Source organism: Peromyscus leucopus, chromosome 13 (genome assembly GCF_004664715.2).
Source record: "Peromyscus leucopus breed LL Stock chromosome 13, UCI_PerLeu_2.1, whole genome shotgun sequence".
NCBI lineage: Eukaryota > Metazoa > Chordata > Mammalia > Rodentia > Cricetidae > Peromyscus > Peromyscus leucopus.
Genome location: NC_051074.1, coordinates 48202393 through 48223551, shown reverse-complemented (window position 1 = coordinate 48223551; position 21159 = coordinate 48202393). Strand labels below are relative to the sequence as shown.

The window sequence follows — 21159 nt, the reverse complement described above, 5'->3', positions numbered from 1 at the left end:
ACACATCACAAGAGAGACACCTCCATCCTTTCCTACATGGACAGCCTTCATTCCCACAATGGTAGGTTGAAATATGTATTTAACAAGTGGGTGCCATGAGCTCAGTGGGTGAGAGGGAAGGGATGGGATGATGTTTTGTGAAGCCTCTAGACTTGGGAGGCACCCTCAGACTCCTCCACTCCTGGAAAGAGTGATTATTTTTGGCTTTTTGTCAGGTCATAACCCAGAGTTAGATTAAATACGCAGCTGCCCTTTGAGACTAGCGACATCTATGTTGTAACTGGTTAGAGGGGCGGCAAGGACACAGTGCAGTAGCTGCTCACTGTGAGCTGAGGTCACCACGCCTCAAGGAGGGATGAGAGAACTGTGATGTCCCATCTGATTGGCTGCTTCGAGAGCTGGACATCCAGGTTCCGGGAGAGTCCTGGAGAGGTTTAGTCCATGGAGAAAAGATAAAACATTTAAGCTTCCAAATAAGCTTTTTTTTTTTTTTTCAAGTTTCCATTAGCAAAAATCAGAGAGATTAAAAAGAAAAAATCTAGCACTGGCAAGGAGGTGAGGCTCAAGGGGCATACTGTGACTTATCATCAAGGACTTTTTTCTCTTGGCCACTTTGCAGTCATGCTAGAAGTTTCCAGAATCCCTAGTGCATATGATGGGCGAGAGTCAAAAAGGTAAGAAAAGAAAATTCCTCCCTTGAGAGTGAAGTCTAGAGAGATGCAGGCCAGAAAGGTGTAAGATGTGAATCCATAGTCTGCCGCCGCTAAGGCCGTTGGTACCGACTCAAGAGATCTCAGTGGTCCTAAGAAGAACCCAAACCGACCGACAGTTCTGGGAGGAAGTGTGACGCACGGAATAGTAGGACTTTTCACACACAAAGGACAAATAAACCAGGAGTTACGTTTGGCTACCAAACTGCAATTTGGTTTTCTAGGTCAATTTCCCCCAACTACTTAAAAAGAAACATTAGTGCTACACATATGCAACCATGAGATGTTGGATTCTCTTATCAAGTTGCACTGAGAAGCAAAGTTATGTAAGCCCCTTGTACTGCCAGCCACCATGGAGACATCCATTTGCTTTTCTTTTCTTTCTTTTTTTTTCCATTGGTAACAGCGGGAAGTAATTCCAATAGTGCTGGAGTCAGCAGCCAGCGCCTCGCTGAGTTCGCCTGCCTTCCTTCTTCTTCGTCTTCTACCATCTGGCTAGGGCAAGGCATAAGAAATAGACGTATATACTTTAAATATAGTTGAGTGCATGACAGTGGGTCTGTGTGTGGGTCTGTGTGTGAGAGGGTGTGTGTACGTGTGCGTGTACAAGTATGTACACAGAGGTTTGTAAGCGAGAACTTTCTTCTGCGAGGCAACGCTCCCCGCCTGAAGTCCAGCCCTCTGCCTCACGGCCTTTCCTTCGGACACTGGCTGATGCCATGGCAACTCTGGCCTTTACGGTGTTTCGTTGTTTTTGTTGGTGGTGGTTACTTTTGTTTTTTTTTTTTTGTTGTTGTTGTTGTTGTTTTGTTTTGTTTAGATATGTCTCTTCATATGGAGAGCAAGATGGTCAGACCTGGAGAAACACCTAGAATGATAAACAAAGAAGCTCATTAGAGAGGTCCAGCTTTAACCAAATGGTCAGTCTTAAAGAGAGACGGCACCCATGAGTTATGGAGAGATGAGGAAGCGTCCTGGAGGAGCCAGCTGGGGTTAAACTGCTTCCTTTCAAACCCTAGCTCTTCCAGGAGCTGTATGGCTCAGCTCACACAGGGATGCTCACGGCACTCGCCTAGGCTTGTGCAAAGGCTTAAACAAAACGAGTATAAGAATATCACGTCACATGGAGCAGGATGTCAATGCATGTTAACTGTTATGATTATAACTATAATTATCTAAGACGGAACGAATGTGGAAGTGCTTCCAGACGCACATCACGCTCATACACTGTAAATATAATAACGAATAATTGGCCTGTATCATCAGATAGTGGAACACTGACGTTTCAACACCCAGATTGCAGTCTCAAGCTTCACTACGAAAGCCCAGGAATGTACTACCTGCAATTCCCAGGCTCACACAGGCATAATATGCTCACGTCAAGGCAAAGCAGGGAGAACGGTGTTCACAGACTGAGTATGTTATAGTATGTAGAATATGCCAAAGTATCCTCAACACTACCCTAGTGACATCTCCATGGTGAGTCAGTCAGTCTCTGTGGGTGCATCTGTCTGTCTGTTCCTGTGTGTGTTAAAGAGCTGAGCTGAGGCTACCTAGGTGGAGAATAGGAACTGGGACTGGGGCTTTTGGACTAACACTTGGCGCTTAAGTTCTATAATCAAGCGCCTTCCTTGGCAGATGTTATGGCCATCTTCTTTCCTCTTTACTGATAGTAGACACATGATAGTCTCTTGGGTAGAAACCCTTTTACGTTCTCAGTAGTATAAAGCTGACCTTCCTTCTAAGGTGAAAGCTATGGAGGCATTGATTGCTAAGCAACAGTCATATGACTCACAGAAGCCAATGGCAGTTCTTAACTGCTGAAATTACTGGAAGAGAGACGTGCTCCTTCAACTCGGAATGCTAAATTGCTATGAGCTGAGCTTGGCGTTGCTAGTGCCTATACTGTAGCTGTGGAAAAGCCTGCTGGAGAAGGAAGTGGGCAGAGAAGAGGGTGGAAGGGAGAAAAAAAAAAAAAAAAAAAAACCCAGATGATATCTGAGAACCTGGATTCAGCCAGCCTTCAAGACAAACTGAATTCCATTCCTGATAGTTATCTGAGCTAATAAATAACCTTTTACACTAACATCACTCTAAAGCAGGGTTCTGGATCTTACCATTAGTATCGTAGAAGCATTTCCATGTTCCAACACTGTGCAGTCTTAGGTTCTGGCTTACGTTCATGTAAAACAACAGCCATTCATGACCCTGGCTGTGTGCTCTCCCTCTCTCCCTCTTTCTTTAAGTCAGTCCTTGCTTTGCCTATAAAAACATTCCTAGGCATCCCTGTAGCCTGAGATAGCCCCGACACTCAAAACCCTGGCTAGGACATTAGCAAGCCACCCATTCAGGTTTGCAGGGTTTCCTGTCCGAAGCAAGACTTCCTTGTGTTTGTTCATTCTTAAAACAAACAAATCACAAATCCACCCTGTCCCCTGACCCCAACAGTCTCCACACCCTCTGTTTGTGTCCATTCCTTAAATAGGTACACACGCACAACAGAACCTAAGGAGAGGAGGAGAAATAAGACAGAAAGACAATGAAAAACTGACGGAATGGGAAAACTACAGCAGAAAACAACCTAACCCAAGGATACCCGAAAACAGCCCCAGCCCCACCAGTTTATTTTAGGCCCTAATTTGGAGTGAACAGCTATATGGGCAATCCCGCTGAACTAACTCTGAAACAGATTCGGTTTATTGTAAAATAGTGATATAGCTAAACAGTCTTCGGGGAACTCAGCTTTTAACCTGCACAATCTCATACTGTCATGGGGCCCACGGTCTCTTCTCCTTCCTTTCCCCAATTCTCACCTCTTTTGCTTTCTTATGGCAACAACAGGCTGCCTAGATCATTTCTGGAGACTCTAACCCTCCATCATCAAAGCACAGTCCTTAAAAATGGAAAAGGTAGCTGAAAGAGACAGAGCAGCTTTGAAGATGGAGGATTTGGAGTCTCCTGCAATGAGACCCTGGAAAAAGGCAAGAAACAGACTCCTCCCCTAAAACCTCCAGAGTAGAATGAAGGCTACCAACACCTTGACCACAGCCCAGTGAGAGGAACTTCTATGGAACTTGGAGGCTACAGACCAGCAAGAGGATAATTTTGTAATGTAAATAAACATGAGACATCTGTGGTCCCGGGTTGTTATAACAACCAGAACATCAACCCAGAGGATCAGTGGTTAGGGTGGAATTAGGACCTGAGAGAAAACAACAGAGCAGTCTGTCTGTCTGTCCAGTCTGTCTCTAGTATACTGAACTGGTGAGATGAAGAGGGAGGGCTTTGCCAGAGGGGCGGGCCCCTGCTTTCCTTCTCAGGTCCTGGGGATATCTTCCTGATGTAGAACGTTATTCAGTCAAGTGTGTTCAGCTTCTCCTCTGCTTCTCCTATGGCAGGACATGTAGCCATATATGTTCAACTATCTATCCTTATCCTTCAATCTTTTTCAGGAAAAAAGCCAAGCCCTTTAGTCTGGTATGAAATACAACTGCGCGCCAACTGACCCAAACAAGCATCTTCATTTGCTCAAATTCCAGGAAATGTTTGGTAGTTAGACTTAGACCAGATTCCCCACAATTAAGGTTTCCACTCAAATTCAATACACCAGGTTAGGTACTCAGTCAAGATTAATTTTCATTTATCAATTTATACTTACTGAGCTCTGCATAGAAGCAGGAAAGAAATAGATAAACTGGGCCTCTAGAAGTCTAGAAGTGCAGAATCCAATCATTTGAAGGCTCCCACATCCCGGGAAGTATTCAGAATGGCACCACAGCCTAATGACTTTTCAGAACAAGGTCTTTAGTGACTGAAACTGGTCTATTGCGGAGGACTAGTCAAAGCCTACGGTCATTCTCTTGCTTATGGTCAGGACCCTCCGAGGTCAAATGTGTGTTAAGTCAACAGCAACCCTCTAGGAGACTCTTTGTCATCTAAAGGTGTACTGCTATAAATACCAAAACTCCCCCTCCCTCTCAACTATCCAAGACCTTTTAGGACCACCTTGATAACAGCCCCCCTGGATTCTAACAGCCTGTTGGGAGGGGTGCTACTCCGCCTGCTGCTTGTAGAACTGAGCCGTCTGTGCCCCCATCAATAGCCTCACGCCCTCTTGGCTGGGACAGGGCCGGTCCCTCTGGCACTGGATCACTCGATGGGCTATCCTAGGTTCTGTCTGATGATGAGGATGTGGTGGTCTAGTCACCTCACTGGTTTCCCCTCCAACCTTAACCTGAAGCCTGAGGTCACAAAACTCAGCGTCTTCAGGGGCCAGGAGGGGGAAGTATGGAAGTGCACTGAGCCAAGTATAAAAAAGCGCACAACACTCCCAGACTCTCTCTTTCCACTTGGGATAAGGCATTAAGTATGAAGAAATAGTGCTCCTTGCTAGAGGAGATAACACAGGAAGCAGGGGAAACTAGACAACAAATGACTTGTTTTCATGCTGGAGAGGCAATAGGGAGTGGTGGGGATAGCAGAAAAACAATCATCACAACATGTGACAGTTACTCAGCTCCAGTCCAGGACAGCCATCTGGGAATATGAGCCTATGGTGGTCAGTTACAATTTTTCTAGATCAAACTAGACATACGGACTTGTTTAGTATTTGACATTTAACAATCTTAAGCAGGAGCAAAGAAAAGAAATACATATGACTACCTCCTGTATTTTTAAAACACACACAAAAAATGAAAGTGTACATTACACATGGAATATGTTTAAGAAAAGGGAGGGTAAGCCTCATTTAGCCTCTACAGAGAGGGGGCTGGCTGCTCAAAGTCTGAGGCCAGCAGCAAGGCATTCACACACACTGTGAAGCCATCAGGGCACAGGATCCTGCTACCGGCTGTAGACAGCCTCCGTTTCCAAAGGTCAAAGTCTCCTCAGGAACAGCAGCTTCCCATCACTCCAGGGCTTCCTTTCATCTGCCTTGGGGCCTCACGACAGTTCCCAGACCTGTCTATTCTTAGCTCCCTGAGGAGTGAAATGAGAGGTACGGCCTGTCAGGAGACACGAGCGAGTTCCAGCCCTCCTTCACTCCTGAGGTTGAAAACGGACTCCTGACCTAGGGCCTGGGACTCTGGCCTACTCAAACGCCCCCTCGGTTTCGCATCGCAGAAATTGGTGCCGTCCGCACGGCAACTCCCATCTGCAAAGACCACGGTGTATTTTGATGAGGACAACTAAGCAAGTGACTAACCAGATTACCCATCACTGCCACTGCCTTCACACCCGACAGGCTTGGAATATTTTTTCCACACCCGCCACACAAGGGGGTGACTGATTCCTCAGTGGGTTGATCTGGCAATTTCCTCCCAAGTGCTCATTGTCCGCTTCTAAGCACCAGGGCAACCCATAATGCCACAATCTCCAAGTCCCAGCCTCAACACCCTTCAGAGACGGGTGACTTCTGTGGGTACCTCCTGCCACTACATGGTGACAGCTCACCAAGAATTCATCTTCATCCCAGCTCACGACAGTGGATGTTATCTTCTTCACAGGCCCGTGGGCAGAGCCAACACCTGTCGGCTTCTTTATTAGCCAGGGCTGGGGAGGACTGAGCCGGGGCCGTGGGGGACAGAGGTTGAAGGATGGTGTCGAACACAGGCACACGGACAGACGGGACACCCTGAGGAAGAAAGGCTGCTGCACTCGAGAGGCCTTCTAGGGAAGGGAGTGGCTGTGGAACGAGGGTTGTGTACCTGGGGAGCAGACACAGCTCTCCAGGCAGAGGCTGACAAGGGCAGCTAGAAGCACACTTCCTCAGGCCTGGGGGGAGGTTATCTCCGCACTCCAGGAGGCATGGGGTCTTTATTTAGTTCTCAGAGGATGACGATAAGAGGAAAATAGCCTCTTCAGGAAGAATGGGGGGTGGGGGGGGGGAGACACAACTGTCCTTTCTAAGCATCCCCCAAAGAACACCAGGCCAACTTGACAGAGTGTGGACTTGGACATCCCTGTTCTACTCTCCAAGCAAGCAAACTCTCAGAGGAAGGCCTGGCCAGTGGGAGATGCAGGTGTGGAGCACAGGGACTGGGAGAGGCAGGAAGTGAGAGAGATCTCATTTCCTCCCAAGGACAGCCAGGTCTCTATGGACATCCTGCCCCCCCCACCGCCCCCCCCACCCCCATCCTGCATGCTGCTGTCCAAACCAGGGAACCCTGAGGCTTTCAGGGACTTTTATTGTATTAGAAGCATTTTTCTCATCATAACTGAGACCTTTAGTATTGCATTAAAAAGATGGTTAATTTTCTTAAGCTTCCTTTTAAACACAGAAATAGGATTAGACGGATAACATGCTCAGATGCAAGCCCATTATTTGATTATGTCTAAACCTAATCCTGCCTTCACCTTGGCCTGCAGAGTCTCCATTTTGGGGTTTATCGGCTGATAATGCCAGGGCTGTCAGATACTATTACTTGGCTACTATCTGCGGCTACATGATCCTTCTTCCACCATCAAATGCTGAAGGTTTGAAATTGAATTACAGGGTGAGTTTGCAGAGTACGGCCATCTTTGGACCCTTGAGCATATCTTCATCGAGGAAGGAATAGTCCAGATGTCCAAAGAACAGGCCCTTCCTTTAGTAAACTTATTTCCAATAATGCTTCAGAAAGAAGTCTTAGAAATGAGCCTTTCTCCCATTGATCGACCTCCCCCCCCCCACCTTCACTATGAAAGATGAGGGAAGGTGGGTATGGATGATAATAAAAAGATCAGAAGAAGCAACGATGATGAGATAGTCTATTACCTTTTCCAGTGTACTCTAATGTTCCGACTCATCACTTCTGCGTGAGGAGTGGCGCTGATGTCTTGTTTCTACCCAGCGACCAGCACTGGTGATGGGGGCCAAGGCTGAGCCAATGTTATGCCACCAAACTGAGAACCCGAATTTATACCACGTAGGAGTATGCTTCCTCTCACTTTTTTTTAAGCAGTAGAGACGTAAAAGGTATTGCTAGGGCCATGGAGCTGGGGGTGAGCCGGGCCCGTGACTCGTCCTACATCACACCTATGGACCAGCCTCCAACCTACGAGCACCATCTCCCTCCTTAGTTCCGGTAGCTTCTAGGTCGCCTTACCTGTCACAGTGGTTGCACTTGAAGGGCTTTGCACCTGTGTGTTTCCTGTAGTGCCTCGTGAGCTCATCGCTCCGTGCAAAACGCCACTCACAGCCTTCCCATGAGCACTTGTAAGGCTTCTCACCTGCAGAAGACACGGAAGGACCATGGTCAGCAAGGAAGGACCTCACGCCTGCCGGGGTTCTGCTGCCTGGTGGCCGGTCTCAGAAAACAGCCTCTCAGATCATTTTAGGGAGACTAGATTCCCTAATATAGAATGTCACTTTTTTTTTTTTAGCCTCCTGGTGTTGAGTTTTCTTTCTTTCTTTTTTTCCTTTTTTTTTTTTTTAACCTTCAAAAGTGGCTTTACAAGCTCTTCAATTCTGGGGCTGTCATTTCAGTTCCCAGAGTCAGGGCATTTCCTTCAACTGGTGAGGAATCAATTTTTATTTATTTTCTATTCCCCGGAGCACTCTGAGCCCCATGGTCCCGGCAGAAAGGAAACGTGCTATTTTCATCCGGACCACAAATGCTTCTAACTCTATTTTTCTCAAGAACCTACAGTCATTTACTATTTCAGTCTTTTTTTTTTCTCTCTCTCTCCCTTCCCCCCGCTCTTCCCCCGAAAACCATAGCCAGGTAGCTAAGGGACGAGAGAAACACCTTTGCCTCCCAGAACCCGTGTTCCTTCCAGGAAATGGGACTGGATGGACAGACAGCAAGACCATCGACTGAGGGAAAGACAAAAATCCCTTCCCAATTCCTGGCATTCATGGAGAAACCTCCCAGAGGTCCTCGTCAGGAGGTTCCCATGACTCGGGGGCTCTTCCAGAGTGTTCATACCGGACAGCAATATACATCATCACAAAATATTTTAGAAGTCAATTTGTAGAGCAAGGCTTAGCCGCAGAGAAGTTGCGGAGAAACATGAAATCTGAGTCCTTGTGCTCCAGTGACCTTTTCACAGAGTAAATACAGATGGAGGAATATGTAAGAAAACGTGCATGACTTTGCCTGAGGCTTTTTTTTTTTTTAAAACCCATCACATCTGTCATCAAATAGGACAAATATTTATCCTTCTAACTATATAGCGAGCTGGTCCTCATTAAGTAGAAAAAATAATGTTTAAAAGTCCAATGAAATCCTAACGTGGCGCCCCTGCCGCTGAAAGGCTGGTGAGTACAGTGGTCTAGGGTCCGCAGTCAACCTTCCTATGGTCCTACATCTGACCACAGGCAAGGGTGATCAATCTCGGGTGGCTGTCTAGCCTTAGGCAAGTTTACAAAGTTCTCTGGGCTCCTGTTTTCTCAGCGATAACAATAACATGTACTCCTAAAAGATTTGTAAAAATTAACAATCTAGCTTATTTGTTACATACTAATTAGAAACGCTAGCTGGCACATGGGAGACTCATATTATTGGTAAATATTATAAAGTATACAATTTGAGGGCCAGGGAGACGGTTCACTGAAGTGCTAGATGCATAAGCACAGGCATACAAATAAGCATCCCGGACGCCATGTCAAAGAGCTGGGCACGGCCGTGCACTAGAAAGTGAGACAAGCTGATCCCTGGAGTTCACCAGGCAGGCAGCCAGCCAGCTTAGGCTGCTGGTGAGCTCCAGGTTCAGGGAGAGATCCTATCTCAAAAACCAAAGTGGAGAGCAACTGAAGAAGACACCTGATGCTGACCTCTGGCCTCTGGCCTCTGACCTCTGGCCAGAACACACATTCATGAACACACATCTGCACATGCACCTGCATGCACACATAGACATAGCCACACAAGCACAGACATACAACACACACACACACACACACACACACACACACACACACACACACACTTTCAAGCTACAGTATAATGGATGTACACATCTTTCTGCTTTTTCAACAGCTACATCTCCCACCACAAAACATTTAAGAAAACATTACCTGGTTACAGTACTTGACCTATTTTTTTCTTTCCACCTTTTCATCTCTTTAAACTTGACTAAAAAGCACTCACAATTCTCCATTTCTATCACCTCGAATCAAATCAAACATGCTTGAAAGTCTTTTTTTTCCCCCCAAGACAAAGTTTTTCTTATGTATCCCTGGCTGTCCTGGAACTCGCTCTACAGAGCAGTCTGGCCTCAAACTCACAGAGATCCACCCATCTCTGCCTCCTGAGTGCTGGGATTAAAGGCATTGAGACACCACCACCCAGCCATGCTTGCAATTATTATTTCATTGAACTGGTGCCCTGGTGAGTCCACTGCTTTGCAAGACGCAGGACAGAAAGGGAGGGAGACATGAATTTCCTTCCAAGGGAATCAAGGATACATTGAGTAGTGGGACCTAGGAGGAAAGATTCATTTATGGAAGAGTGTGTGTGTGTGTGTGTGTGTGTGTGTGTGTGTGTGTGTGTGTGTGTGTACACGCATGCGTGTGCATGTGTAACACCAAGTTGTGTTGGGTTCACCTTATTGCTAGTTCCTTGATGAGAAACACTGGTAAGGATACATCTGCTGAAGAAAGGAGTGGAGACGTGTCCTCAACTTAAGAGTCAGCACACTTGTGACTGTGCTGAATTCTTTACTATGGTATATACAACAGGTTTCTTGGACCAGGTAGTTCGCGACTAGACAATGAACCTCAGCTCCTCCCCTAGTTCCTGTGTTTGCAGGAGCTGTTTGGGAGAAAGGCCTAAAGTCAGTTAAAAACACTGAGCAAGCTCACGGCTCCAGACAGCCAAGGCTGGAGTCAAGGTGGTCAGCTTCGATATTGAGAAACAGGGAGACAGTGCAAGTTTTAATAGCTCTTCAGTATGTATGTGGACCGGAGACAAGGCCAGGGTGCCCTTCAGGTATGCTCAGAATGAGAGGGGTGCCACAGGGAAAGCAAGCTACCCCAGGGCCCTGTCTGAAAGACGAGTGGGCATCAGCTATTTAATGCTATGGATCACTCCCAGGGCTCTCTGTTCTTTCACATGGAGACCTGGTACAAAAATACATATGTAAATATGAACAAGGCACCTAAGTGTTCAGAAATTCAAAATGCCTTCCAGTCCCAGAGACCTAATAATAGTAATAATAATAACAAACAAACAATAAATAAATAAATAAATAATCTAAAGCCTGGCGTTTCCTAGTACCAGGGATCTTTGTCCCAGATTAATCTCACACAGGAACTGGCTGGCCTGGCATAGGTAATGATGCTGTGAAGGGTCCAGAAAGGACAGAGAAGAGAGGAGACAGAAACCGGGGCACTTAAGGTTTGGTTTCCTCATCTGAAAGTGTTTGTTTTTTTCTCCGAAATGTTGGTTATTTTCCCCGAAACACTGCACTTGCCCGGTTCGTTCCCTGCACACGGTCAGCTGTCCTACCAGGAGGGAGTTCAGCGTCCTGGTGCCTGTGACTCCTTCGCCTGCAGGAGGCGTGATGTGGCTCAGAGCCCTTTCTCCCGGCAGGCACTGTCTTCAGCTGTGGCCCGGCACCATGCAGAACAGTGCAGAGGTCGGGCCCTTTGTGCCTGACATCCCAGCCCAGTGACATCAGGTGACTCACTGGGCTGTTTTTGTTTTTGATTTCCTCAATGTCTAATCAGTTTACCTTCAAGTTAGCACTCTGGCAAATACTCATTCGTGAGGATTTTTAAGTCATCACCAGGGAATTCAGCAGAATGAAGGAGCTGTGCCTGAATACAGGGTTCAGAGGTCAGAGGAACAGAAAAGACATATGGAGTTGGGGGCAGGGGGACTTAGGCTGCTGTCTCCCACATTCTGTGCCCAGATCCTTAAACTGGCCTGGACTGGTGAGGCAGGTCTGTAAATCCTTGTTAGAGTTTTCACTATGGTCAGGATGGCTTCTCCACAGACCCCCAACACCTCACTAGATCTGAGGTGCGGAGCACCGATACCTAAAAGGCGTGAATTCTTATCCTACTAATCTACCTCTGGAAAAAGTTGCTCACTTGGTGAAAGGTTTCACCGTCTTTCTATGTCAAGGAACTTCCCTGTGTGATTACTGAGAGAGGGGGAGAAAGGAAGGGAAGAGAAAAGAAGGAGAGAAGTGGGGGGAAGGTAGGAGGGAGGTGGGTGGAAAGATGAGGGGAGAGGGGAAAGATAAGAGCAAGAAAAGGAGGAGGGAGGAGAAGAGAGGGGTGGCATAAGATCAAGGGGGAGGGAGAAGAGGATGGGGAGGAAAAAGAAGGGTAAGAAAGGGGGCTGGAGAGATGGTTCAGCGGTTAGGAGCACTGGCTGCTCTTCCAGAGGTCCTGAGTTCAATTCCCAGCAACCACATGGTGGCTCACAACCATCTGTAATGAGATCTGGAGCCCTCTTCTGGCCTGCAGGCAAACACGCAGCCAGAACACTATATACACAATAAATAAATAAATATTAAAAAAAAGAAGAAGAAGAAGGGTAAGAAAGACTGGAGGGATGGTGGCGGCTGATGAACTCTTAAATGGGCTAGGTAAGCTGTCACTCAGTTCTTCTCCCCACTTGACCCTCTCCTTCACCCCGACTTCCTTCCTGTCTACACCAGCTACTCCTCCAGGGTATAAAAATGAAGCACACGGCAGGTGTGTGACACCCAGAATGGTTATATCACTCATCCCGCTGCACCCCAAGAGTGAACAAAGATGTCCGGGAGAAGGGCGTTTGAGACAGGCGGATTCAGAGACACATAAAGCATTAGGTCAGGAGTCCCCAGCAGATCACAGAGTAGATGCAGGTGTACACATCACAGAGGTGGCTGCACACCCAGCGACTGCGCACCCAGCTCCCAGGGCAGGAAGGAGAGCACCCTCCAGAACCCCCAGGTTTCAGGCTGAATATCAAGAACCACTTTGCCTGGCTGGCAATCACCTCAAGAAACTTGTTTCCCTGGGGGAGACATGCCACCTCAGAGGTGATTTACAGCCCGATGAGGGCTCTTAAGGAGAGGTAAGGGTGCCTGAGGAACACAACTGCCATTTATCGAGGTTGAATTACAGCAAGAATGCATGCGCTCCTACAAAACGGATCTGAAATGGAGTGTGCTCTCAACCAGCATGGCATTTTCTCTGCCTCTCCCAGGGTCACTCTCCCTAAATTGTGATCAGCAGACCTGATGGATCAAATGACACCGTCAGAAATACTTTCTGACCGTGCACCCCAAATATATGTAGATTTATTCATGAATTATATAAATGTACTAAAGCCCTCGCATGTTAGGATACTGTAAAGCCTATATTCAATAGAGCGATCATTAAAAAGAATGAGGGCAAATTAAATATAAATAAAGTCATACATTATTCTTCTTGCACTCAGAAAGGCTGTAAATTAAATATAAATAGAAGTTATACATTTTTTTTTCCTCTTGCACTCAAAAAGACGGAGCTGCACAGGCCAGCTTCTGAGGCCAGGGTCCTGGCAGGTTACGGGAAGCAGCCGCTCTAGCCCCATGCTACTGGTCTGCTTCCATTCTTGGCCCTTACAGCTCAATTCTTCTTAAAGCCGTCACAGAAGCCTTTGAAAATTCAAAACCACAGCCCGTGTCTTTCCCAGGGCACCTTGACATGTTCTACACCCATACACTCGGCTTCTTTGACATTGCATGGATTTTGTTTTAAGTATCCGAAAACCTTATTCTGAGGGCTGGGGGGATGACTGGTTAGGTGAAGTATGCTCCACAAAGGCAGAAAGACTTGAATTTGGAATCCCAGCACCCAAGCAAACAAACAAAAAGCAAGCATTGTGCCACCCCCCCCCTATAATCTCAGAGCTGGGTGGGTGGAGACAGGATGCCTGAAACTCATGGGCTGGCCAGCCTAGCAAGATCAATGACCTCCAGGGTCAGTGAGAGACTGTCTTAAAAGAGGCAGAGGATAACGGAAGATGATACCCAATATTGAACTTCACATGCATGCATACACACGTGCACAGAGATTAACACACGCCACATGCACACGCACACATACACCATTTTTCTGTGAAAGGTGACAACAGATGGTACTAGGGTTACCACAACCATTCCCACCTAAAAAAAAAAAAAAACATTACAATGAAATGCAAATGTTTATTTGTCCCCACCGTTCTCTTAGGGGGGAAAAAAAAAGTCCCAAGTCTACAGAGCCCTAAAGTATGCAGCTAGCATGACCTGAACCTCCCCTTCCAGGAATCCCCATCTTGCCACGCCATATCTCGCACGTGCCTCTACCCCAGGGCCTCTGTCCGCCCTGGCTTCGCCCTACGCCTGGAACGTTCTTGTTCCTTCACAGAATTCTTCACTCAGCCTCTGCCTCAAGGCAGCCCCACCCTCACTAGCCTCGTCACAGAGCAGGTGACCGGTGACACTGTGGCGGAGCACACTGCAATCCTAGCGTGCGGGAGGGGAAGGCGGGAGGATGCAGAGTCGGAAGCCAGCCGTGTCTCCACGTGAAATAAAGTGCAGACTGTCCCTCTAGCCACAGCACCTCCTCACTCTGAAATGAGGCGGCCTGGCGATGCTGTGCACTACTGTCCCGTCCTCGGCCAGACGGTCAGCTTTAGGCTAGCACCCATTTTGCCCGCTGCAATGCTAACAGCCCTGAGCATGCTGTGGCACCCCTCCGAGTAGAACACACTAAATGAATAATAATAATTAAAAAAAAGAATCCTTCAGACCTACTGCATCTTCCCTGTCAACAAAGACCGGAGTCCACACAGGGAACAAGACAGCTTGTGTGACTTCTAATCCCTTGCTGGCTTAAGAGGTAAAAACGTGTGCTTGGCTGTTTACGTCTGAGATGCCTCTTGGAGGTGGACTAAATGTGTATTCCTTCACCATCAGAGGTCATTTCCATCCTTTCCTCACCTCTCAGAGCCTAAAGGAAGAGAGTCCTGACCACCTGCATCTCACACTTAGGACCTAGGCCTCCTGAGCAATTGCCCCCTGGACAGTGAAGGGCATCCACTTATGCAGCCCGTTTATAAAGGCTTGCCTCTGGGGCTGGACTAGAAAGCATCCCTGATGGAGCAGATGCACCGAGCTTCAAGTTCACCTTTAAGATACAGATGGTATAGCGTGAAATATGAGCATGCAGCAGAATTGCGCACTCAAGGATTTTTAAAAGACCCTTGGAAATGAGCAGTGTGCATGCAAATTCTCTAAATCCACTTCCTGATCTGCAAAGCGTCATTCTGAATCCACGTCTTACAAAGAGGAGAACTCTGACATGGCTTGAGTTCCCAAAAGGCTAATTTGAATCTTTCCTGATTTGCAATGCGATCCTGGTATATCAAGGCTCTCGTCCTCTCAGGGCCTGGGTTAAGAACATGGAAATGTCTCAGATTGGGAAATGGAGAGGCTGGAGAACATGGTATAAGGAGTTCATTTTTCCTTTAAGGACAACCAAAGGCCATCCACCAGCAAAGGCCCACCAAGTGCTTCCACATCCCACTCAGCGGCACTCAAGACTCTACAGTGTGGCACCCAGGGGAATGAGTCACCAGGAGGGACAATGCCATGAAGCTTTCCTAACACCAGAAACAGAGAACAACCAGCAAACGTCACTCCACAGCTTGGTCACGCCGGCTCAGGCTTGTTGGTACCACTGTTTTAAAGTACCAGGACTGAGTTACTGATGGGCTCTGCTTTGGAGAATTGCCCAGGTTTCTCTTTGATTCCAGCTGTATCTTAAGTAGTTTCTCTTCTTCTCCAATAAAGGATTGGCTGACTGAGAGGAAATAAGACAAAGACTGTACTAGCCCAGAATATCGAAAGCATCTCCAATAGCTACTACATAAAATAGTGTGTCTGCACTAATCCGTGCTCCACGTTGATTCTCCACTCGCCTATTACTGCCTCACCCAGGGCCTCCCAGGTGCTAGGACCTACACTACTGCATTTACAAAAAGCATTTATCCATTTTCAGGGCAAATTACTATGTATTCTTTTTTGAAATTTATTCTGCAAACAGTTATAAAGCAATGGCCAGCTTAGGTAGGCCAAACTCTCCGTAGCCTGAGTATCTCCTTCAAGGCAACGGTTCAGAAATCACTTAAATCACATCCTCAAAGATGTGCAGGTCCTACTTCAGAACAGGGAGAGCGATGGGAGGGGGTTCTGGCATACTCTCACAGCCTCTGATATCTGTACTGACCAAGACAGTGGACACAGGCGCATGTGGTGTGCATACTTGAAATGCACTCAGGGAACTAAAGGACTTGAACCTATGTTTGTAAAATGGACCTTAGGAACTTTGGCACTGTCAAATTGCTTTGTGCTTTTAGCAGGACTCCATTCATCACGGAAAATCTAACACACGGACTCAAATATGCCATCCAAAGTAATGCAGACTAAATTTTAAAGACCCACTCTACAAGGAGTGGAAAACATGACATATTACTACATTTTTCATATTGATTTTATGTTATATTTGTGTGCATTGGTTTATGTTGCTAAAATTAATTTTTACCTGTCCCTCTTTTCCTTCTTGGCAGTGCTCTGTTCCAGCTGAGCAAGAATTCTGCCACCGAGTTGACCCTCCCCAGCCTTCTTTTTACATAAATAAAATAAAAAATTGCCTCGGTGGCATACATATATTTCTGCTCCGGACTGAAGTTCACAAGTCCCATGACCAACTCAACCTGAAAGATTCATCCTCCCGAATATTACCATATTGCTGCCCTTGTCCGGCCCACGGCCTGACACACCTAGTGTTGACATTTCTGTGTTCTTACCTGTGGGAGACACAAGCTTGCTCCCACACTCATAATCTTGCACAAACTCTCAACTACAAGAGGCTGGGAAGAGAGAGAGAAAGACCTGGCAGCCCCACTCAGTTATTGTGCTTTGGTGGACTCTCAAACCTACTCCTTTATTCTCCTTTCTTCCCCCTTCTCCTCCTACCCACCCCCTTGCCTCTTATCTTTCTGTCTGGAAGGCTCTGGCAAACTCCCCAAATGTAACAGCAGCTCCTCTCATTTGGAGGATTCTCCTTGTTGCTACAATGGGGTTGGCTGCCTGAATCACCCTTCTATGGCAGAGTCTGCTTGGAGAAGCTCTGTGCATGAGTTTGGGAGCCCGAGCAGTTGATACTCAAGTTGAGATGCCAAGGTGAAGGCAGCAAACATGTGCATGGATGGAAACTCTGTAAGTTTAAATGGCAGCATGTGTTAAGGGCCTGGGAACACAGGTTTAGAGCATTTAGGAAATGTTCATTCAATCAAAAGACTCAAAGAAGACTTCTTTGATCTCCCAAACTTAATAGATGGATGGAGTCTCCCCCTGGCCAAAGAGTAAATTTCATTGAGGTCAGGAACCATGATCAATTTACTCACTTTACTCACAAAACATAGCATAAGCTTACTCTCTCTTTCGTGTGTGTGTGTGTGTGTGTGTGTGTGTGTGTGTGTGTGTGTGTATGAATAAACACACACACACACACAACAGAAGCAGTATAAAAATATTTTAGCCTCTTTGTAGGACTACATTAACTTTCACCACTGAAAGTTTAACGTATGTACTGAGTTATGCCATTAACACATATATGTTAATTTTGACATATATATGTTAAATTATATATATCCACAGAAGTGCCATAAGAAGTCCAACATAATTACTATTTTTAGTGGTTTGCATCTCCCATAGCAACCTCTCTTGCCGTGGATAATCTTCCTATTGCAGGAGTTCTCTTACTTCGGTTTGCATTAGAGCCCTCTTAAGGTCTAGGAAAAAACCGTTGGACTCCACCCCGAGTGACTGATTCACTAGAGGAGGACTGAGGAATCTGCACGTCTAGCAAATTCCTAGTCGATGCCTCAGAAACCACTGTTCCAAAGGGGGAGAGGGATCATTCGAGTTCTAACTCTGTCATATAATAACAGTGTGTCTGACTAACTCACAGCGTCAGTCACCAGGTACCTCTTAAAGACTTCAGAGTTCTTGGGGTTGGAAAGACGGCTGGGTGGGTAAAAGCACTACCTAGCCACGCCCGGAGCCTGATGACCAAGTTCAACCTCGGGAACCTGTGTGAAAACAGTTGGATGTGGTGGTGTCCATCTGTAATCCCAGGACTTCTACAATGAGATGGGAGGTGGAGACAGAAGACTCACCTAGAAGGTAGACTGCCAGCTAGCCTGGAGCACACAGAACAGCTGCCTAAACAGGAGAGATTGCCTCGACAGGGTGGGTGGTGAAAACCAACTCTGTCACTGTCTTCCACACGGGTTTTGGCGCATGCGCTCACCTGCTCTGCGGAAACCTAGCGTGTGAATGTGACCGGCGAACTACAAAGTCCTACTCAAACAGAAGGTGCTACTTTGATCGGTGACGAGGGTAGAAGAAAAGAATTTGGCACGTGAGAGGCCAGAGAGGATGGTGGGAACGGAGGCCCCTGTCACGTGTACATAAGGGAGGGCAGGGACACAGGGGCTTCTTCGTGAGACTTACACTGGAGTGCAGGGAGCACACGGAGGCGCTCCTCTGGCTTACCCTGCCCTGCACAGCATGGTCGGCGGAATGCGCAGAATCAGACGAGTCCTTGGGGGCCATATTTCCACTTTTTCATTCTTTAGGAGGTAAAGTGTCAGGTTCCTGCGGACTGTGTTGGAAATGTTGGCGGAAAACTCGGTTGGCCAAATCAAGGCGACGACAGCCTAGACGCTGAAGTAAGTTTTAACGGTTGAAAGTTAAGGAGCTTTTTCAACGTGGCACACGTGATGTCGTCAACCTGTGCCTGGGGACGCACCTCACCAAGCTTCCCATCAGCCAAAGGATGTTTGACGTATGTACTGAGTTATGTCAGAGTCACAGTCATAGTGGAAAATGTATGAAGGGTTCTAATATGTTCTAGGGGGGCGGGGCAGAGCACAACCGGTGAGCAGCATACCCCAACAAAACAGAGCAAAACCCCCCAACGATTAAGACAGGAGCGCTGCTGTTCCCACAAGACAGCAGACTCATTTACACACTTAGGCACAAAGCAGCAGGTCAAGGTCATCCATGGCTACACAGCAAGGTCATGGCCAAGTCTCAAAGAACCCCCCCCAAGAGAAAAAGTGAGGGGGGCAAGTGAAAACCCCAACAGCACCCATATCTGGTGTTCCATGTCCTCAAATTATGAAATGGGAAATCATGACCACTTGAACTTCAGACACTTTAACTACTGCTATTTTTTTTTAAAGCACCAAGCTACTTAGAAAAATATTTTCCCTATTTTGTTTGTATTTGGCTTGCGTTTGCATTTTTTTTTTCCTTTGGTTTTCGGAGACAGGGTTTCTCTGTGTAGTTTTGGTGCCTGTCCTGGATCTCGCACTGTAGACCAGGCTGACCTTGAACTCACAGAGATCCGCCTGGCTTTGCCTGGAGAGTGCTGGGATTAAAGGTGCGGGTCACCCCTGCCCGGCTTGAGTTTGCTTTTAACAATGATTTTTATCAGCTATTTTAGAGATTAATCTAATGAAAGCTTGATGTCACTTGGAAATTTAATATCTTTATATTATTAGATTTATATTTAATATAAAGACCAGGTATATGTTAAATTTGAAGGAAAAAGTTACTAGAGCATTCATTTTTTTTTCCTGTTAACATGACAACTTCACCACCATGTGAGCTAATTTGAAATTAATACATAAGATAATTCTTCCATTTACTACTACAACAATTCTTCCCTAATTCAAGTTTCTACCCTTTATGCTCATATTTAGGTAGGAATTTGATTGTTAAAAACATCTGAGCTTTATTTAAATTCACCTTTGGTCGATTCTTGGGATTCGCTTTCAAATATAAAAGATACTCATAAAGGACTAAAGAACAGGCTTTCACTACAACAAAAACTGTAAAGAATAAAGAATCTTGAAGACATTCATTAGGAAGCCTCCCTGACAGTGCCTGGACCCCCTGAAGAGCTGATCTATTTCAAAGGCTGACAGCCCCGGAGCATACATCCAAGTGAGTATGGCAACGAGTCTATTCTTCTTGACTGGAGTTTGATAGCAAGAAAAGGAACAGCTGTGGTACATCCACGTCTGAGCATGGGCTGGCCTACGTGACACTCCCCCACACCCACAGGAGATTTTCAGGATGCTGAGGAGGATGTGAGGAGACTGACACTCGGGGATCATAGCACATGGAGGGGACGGGATGGTCAGGACAGGTGAGAGGACATCGCATCAGAACAAGCCAGAGCTGAGATGTATGGCAGTCACCAAATGACACACCCAATGTCGACGACGACATCGAATGTAGTGTCTAGTATGCTGCTCTTTTCTTTAGTTCTAACTAAAAATCAAAAACTAGAAGCCTGAATTACTACTGGGAAAGGAAGTTAGCTTTCTACTATATATGTTATAAATATGAAAAGAAATATGTATTTGAAAAAATAGGACAGGATTATCCAAAACCACTGCAGGGCTGCTTTTCGAAGTTATAAAATGACTGGGGTCAGCATCCTGAGTATGTTTTGATTAAGTTCATGATGATATTTTGTTATTCCCTGATTATACAACTCGGATGGTGGAAATGTAGCCTAAACACACCAATTCTCATAAGATAATTTCCTCTAAAATTTAACAAGTCTAAAAATACAATTCTAACAAGCCCTCAAAAGCTGAAATTAGAGAATTTACACAGAGACAATGGAGGGCAGATACCTTCTCTAGACGAGCTACCTTTCAACAGACTATGTGTGGATCTAGTTCTTTTAGAGACAAATGTCAAAAAAGTAAGGGGTTAAGTCATCAATAACCTACAAAAATCTCTTCCAAAATGATGAAACTTTTTTTCCCAGAGGTTGAATCTCTTTATTGACTAAATCAACCCAACCATCTATTTTACCTTAGTATCAAAGTCTAAGAAAATACTAACTCAGAAAAGAAAATCTACATTTCTTATTTTGTGACGAATGACAGCCTAGAGCAGACTCTGTTTCCACACCACTGCTGAGGTAACTAAGAGATGGTATCCATGAAACTAGGCCGTCGGCTTTTCTACCTTACCAGCTGTTACCACATCTAAGACATGGTATCTCCATCCTCTCTACATACCACCACCTCTCTAGACCTCTACTTACTGGAGTGTCATGGGGCATCCACTCATAAGATGTCTGTCTTCCACAGGTTACCTCCTACTGAAGTATTTTACCTCCCCCCAAATTTTAGTCTTCTCCACATCTTCAGTCTTTGGTCACCTGGCTTCTAGTTCCTGTAGACAGTTATCTTTTTATGGCACAACATTGTGTCCTGATTTTCCCCACCCACATCAGACGCAAAGTGTTTTCTAAACTGGGACATTTTACACTTGCAATGTGATAATAAATACTAAGTGCAGAGTGTGGGACCAGGCACTGGGATAGACATTTTGTTTGCCTCGCTCATCACTCAGAACCTAATACAGGCTCAGATACACTGTTTGAACCCAAAACAACGCTTGCTAATTA

The 21159-nt window shown here is 46.2% G+C and overlaps 1 protein-coding gene across 4 annotated transcripts in view; it reads right to left on the bottom strand.

The window, feature by feature from the left end:
- Positions 1-1486: 1486 nt before the first annotated feature.
- Klf7 (Kruppel like factor 7) overlaps positions 1487-21159 on the bottom strand; it is an 87559-nt gene continuing 67886 nt past the window's right edge. For all 4 annotated transcript variants that reach the window (XM_037210340.1, XM_028886682.2, XM_028886683.2 and 1 more), the window contains 2 exons: positions 7796-7919; positions 1487-1578 (listed from right to left, as the gene is read on the bottom strand). In XM_037210340.1, coding sequence (XP_037066235.1) covers positions 1527-1578; positions 7796-7919 — 176 coding nt within the window. In that variant the 3' untranslated portion in view covers positions 1487-1526. The remainder of the gene's footprint in view (positions 1579-7795; positions 7920-21159) is intronic.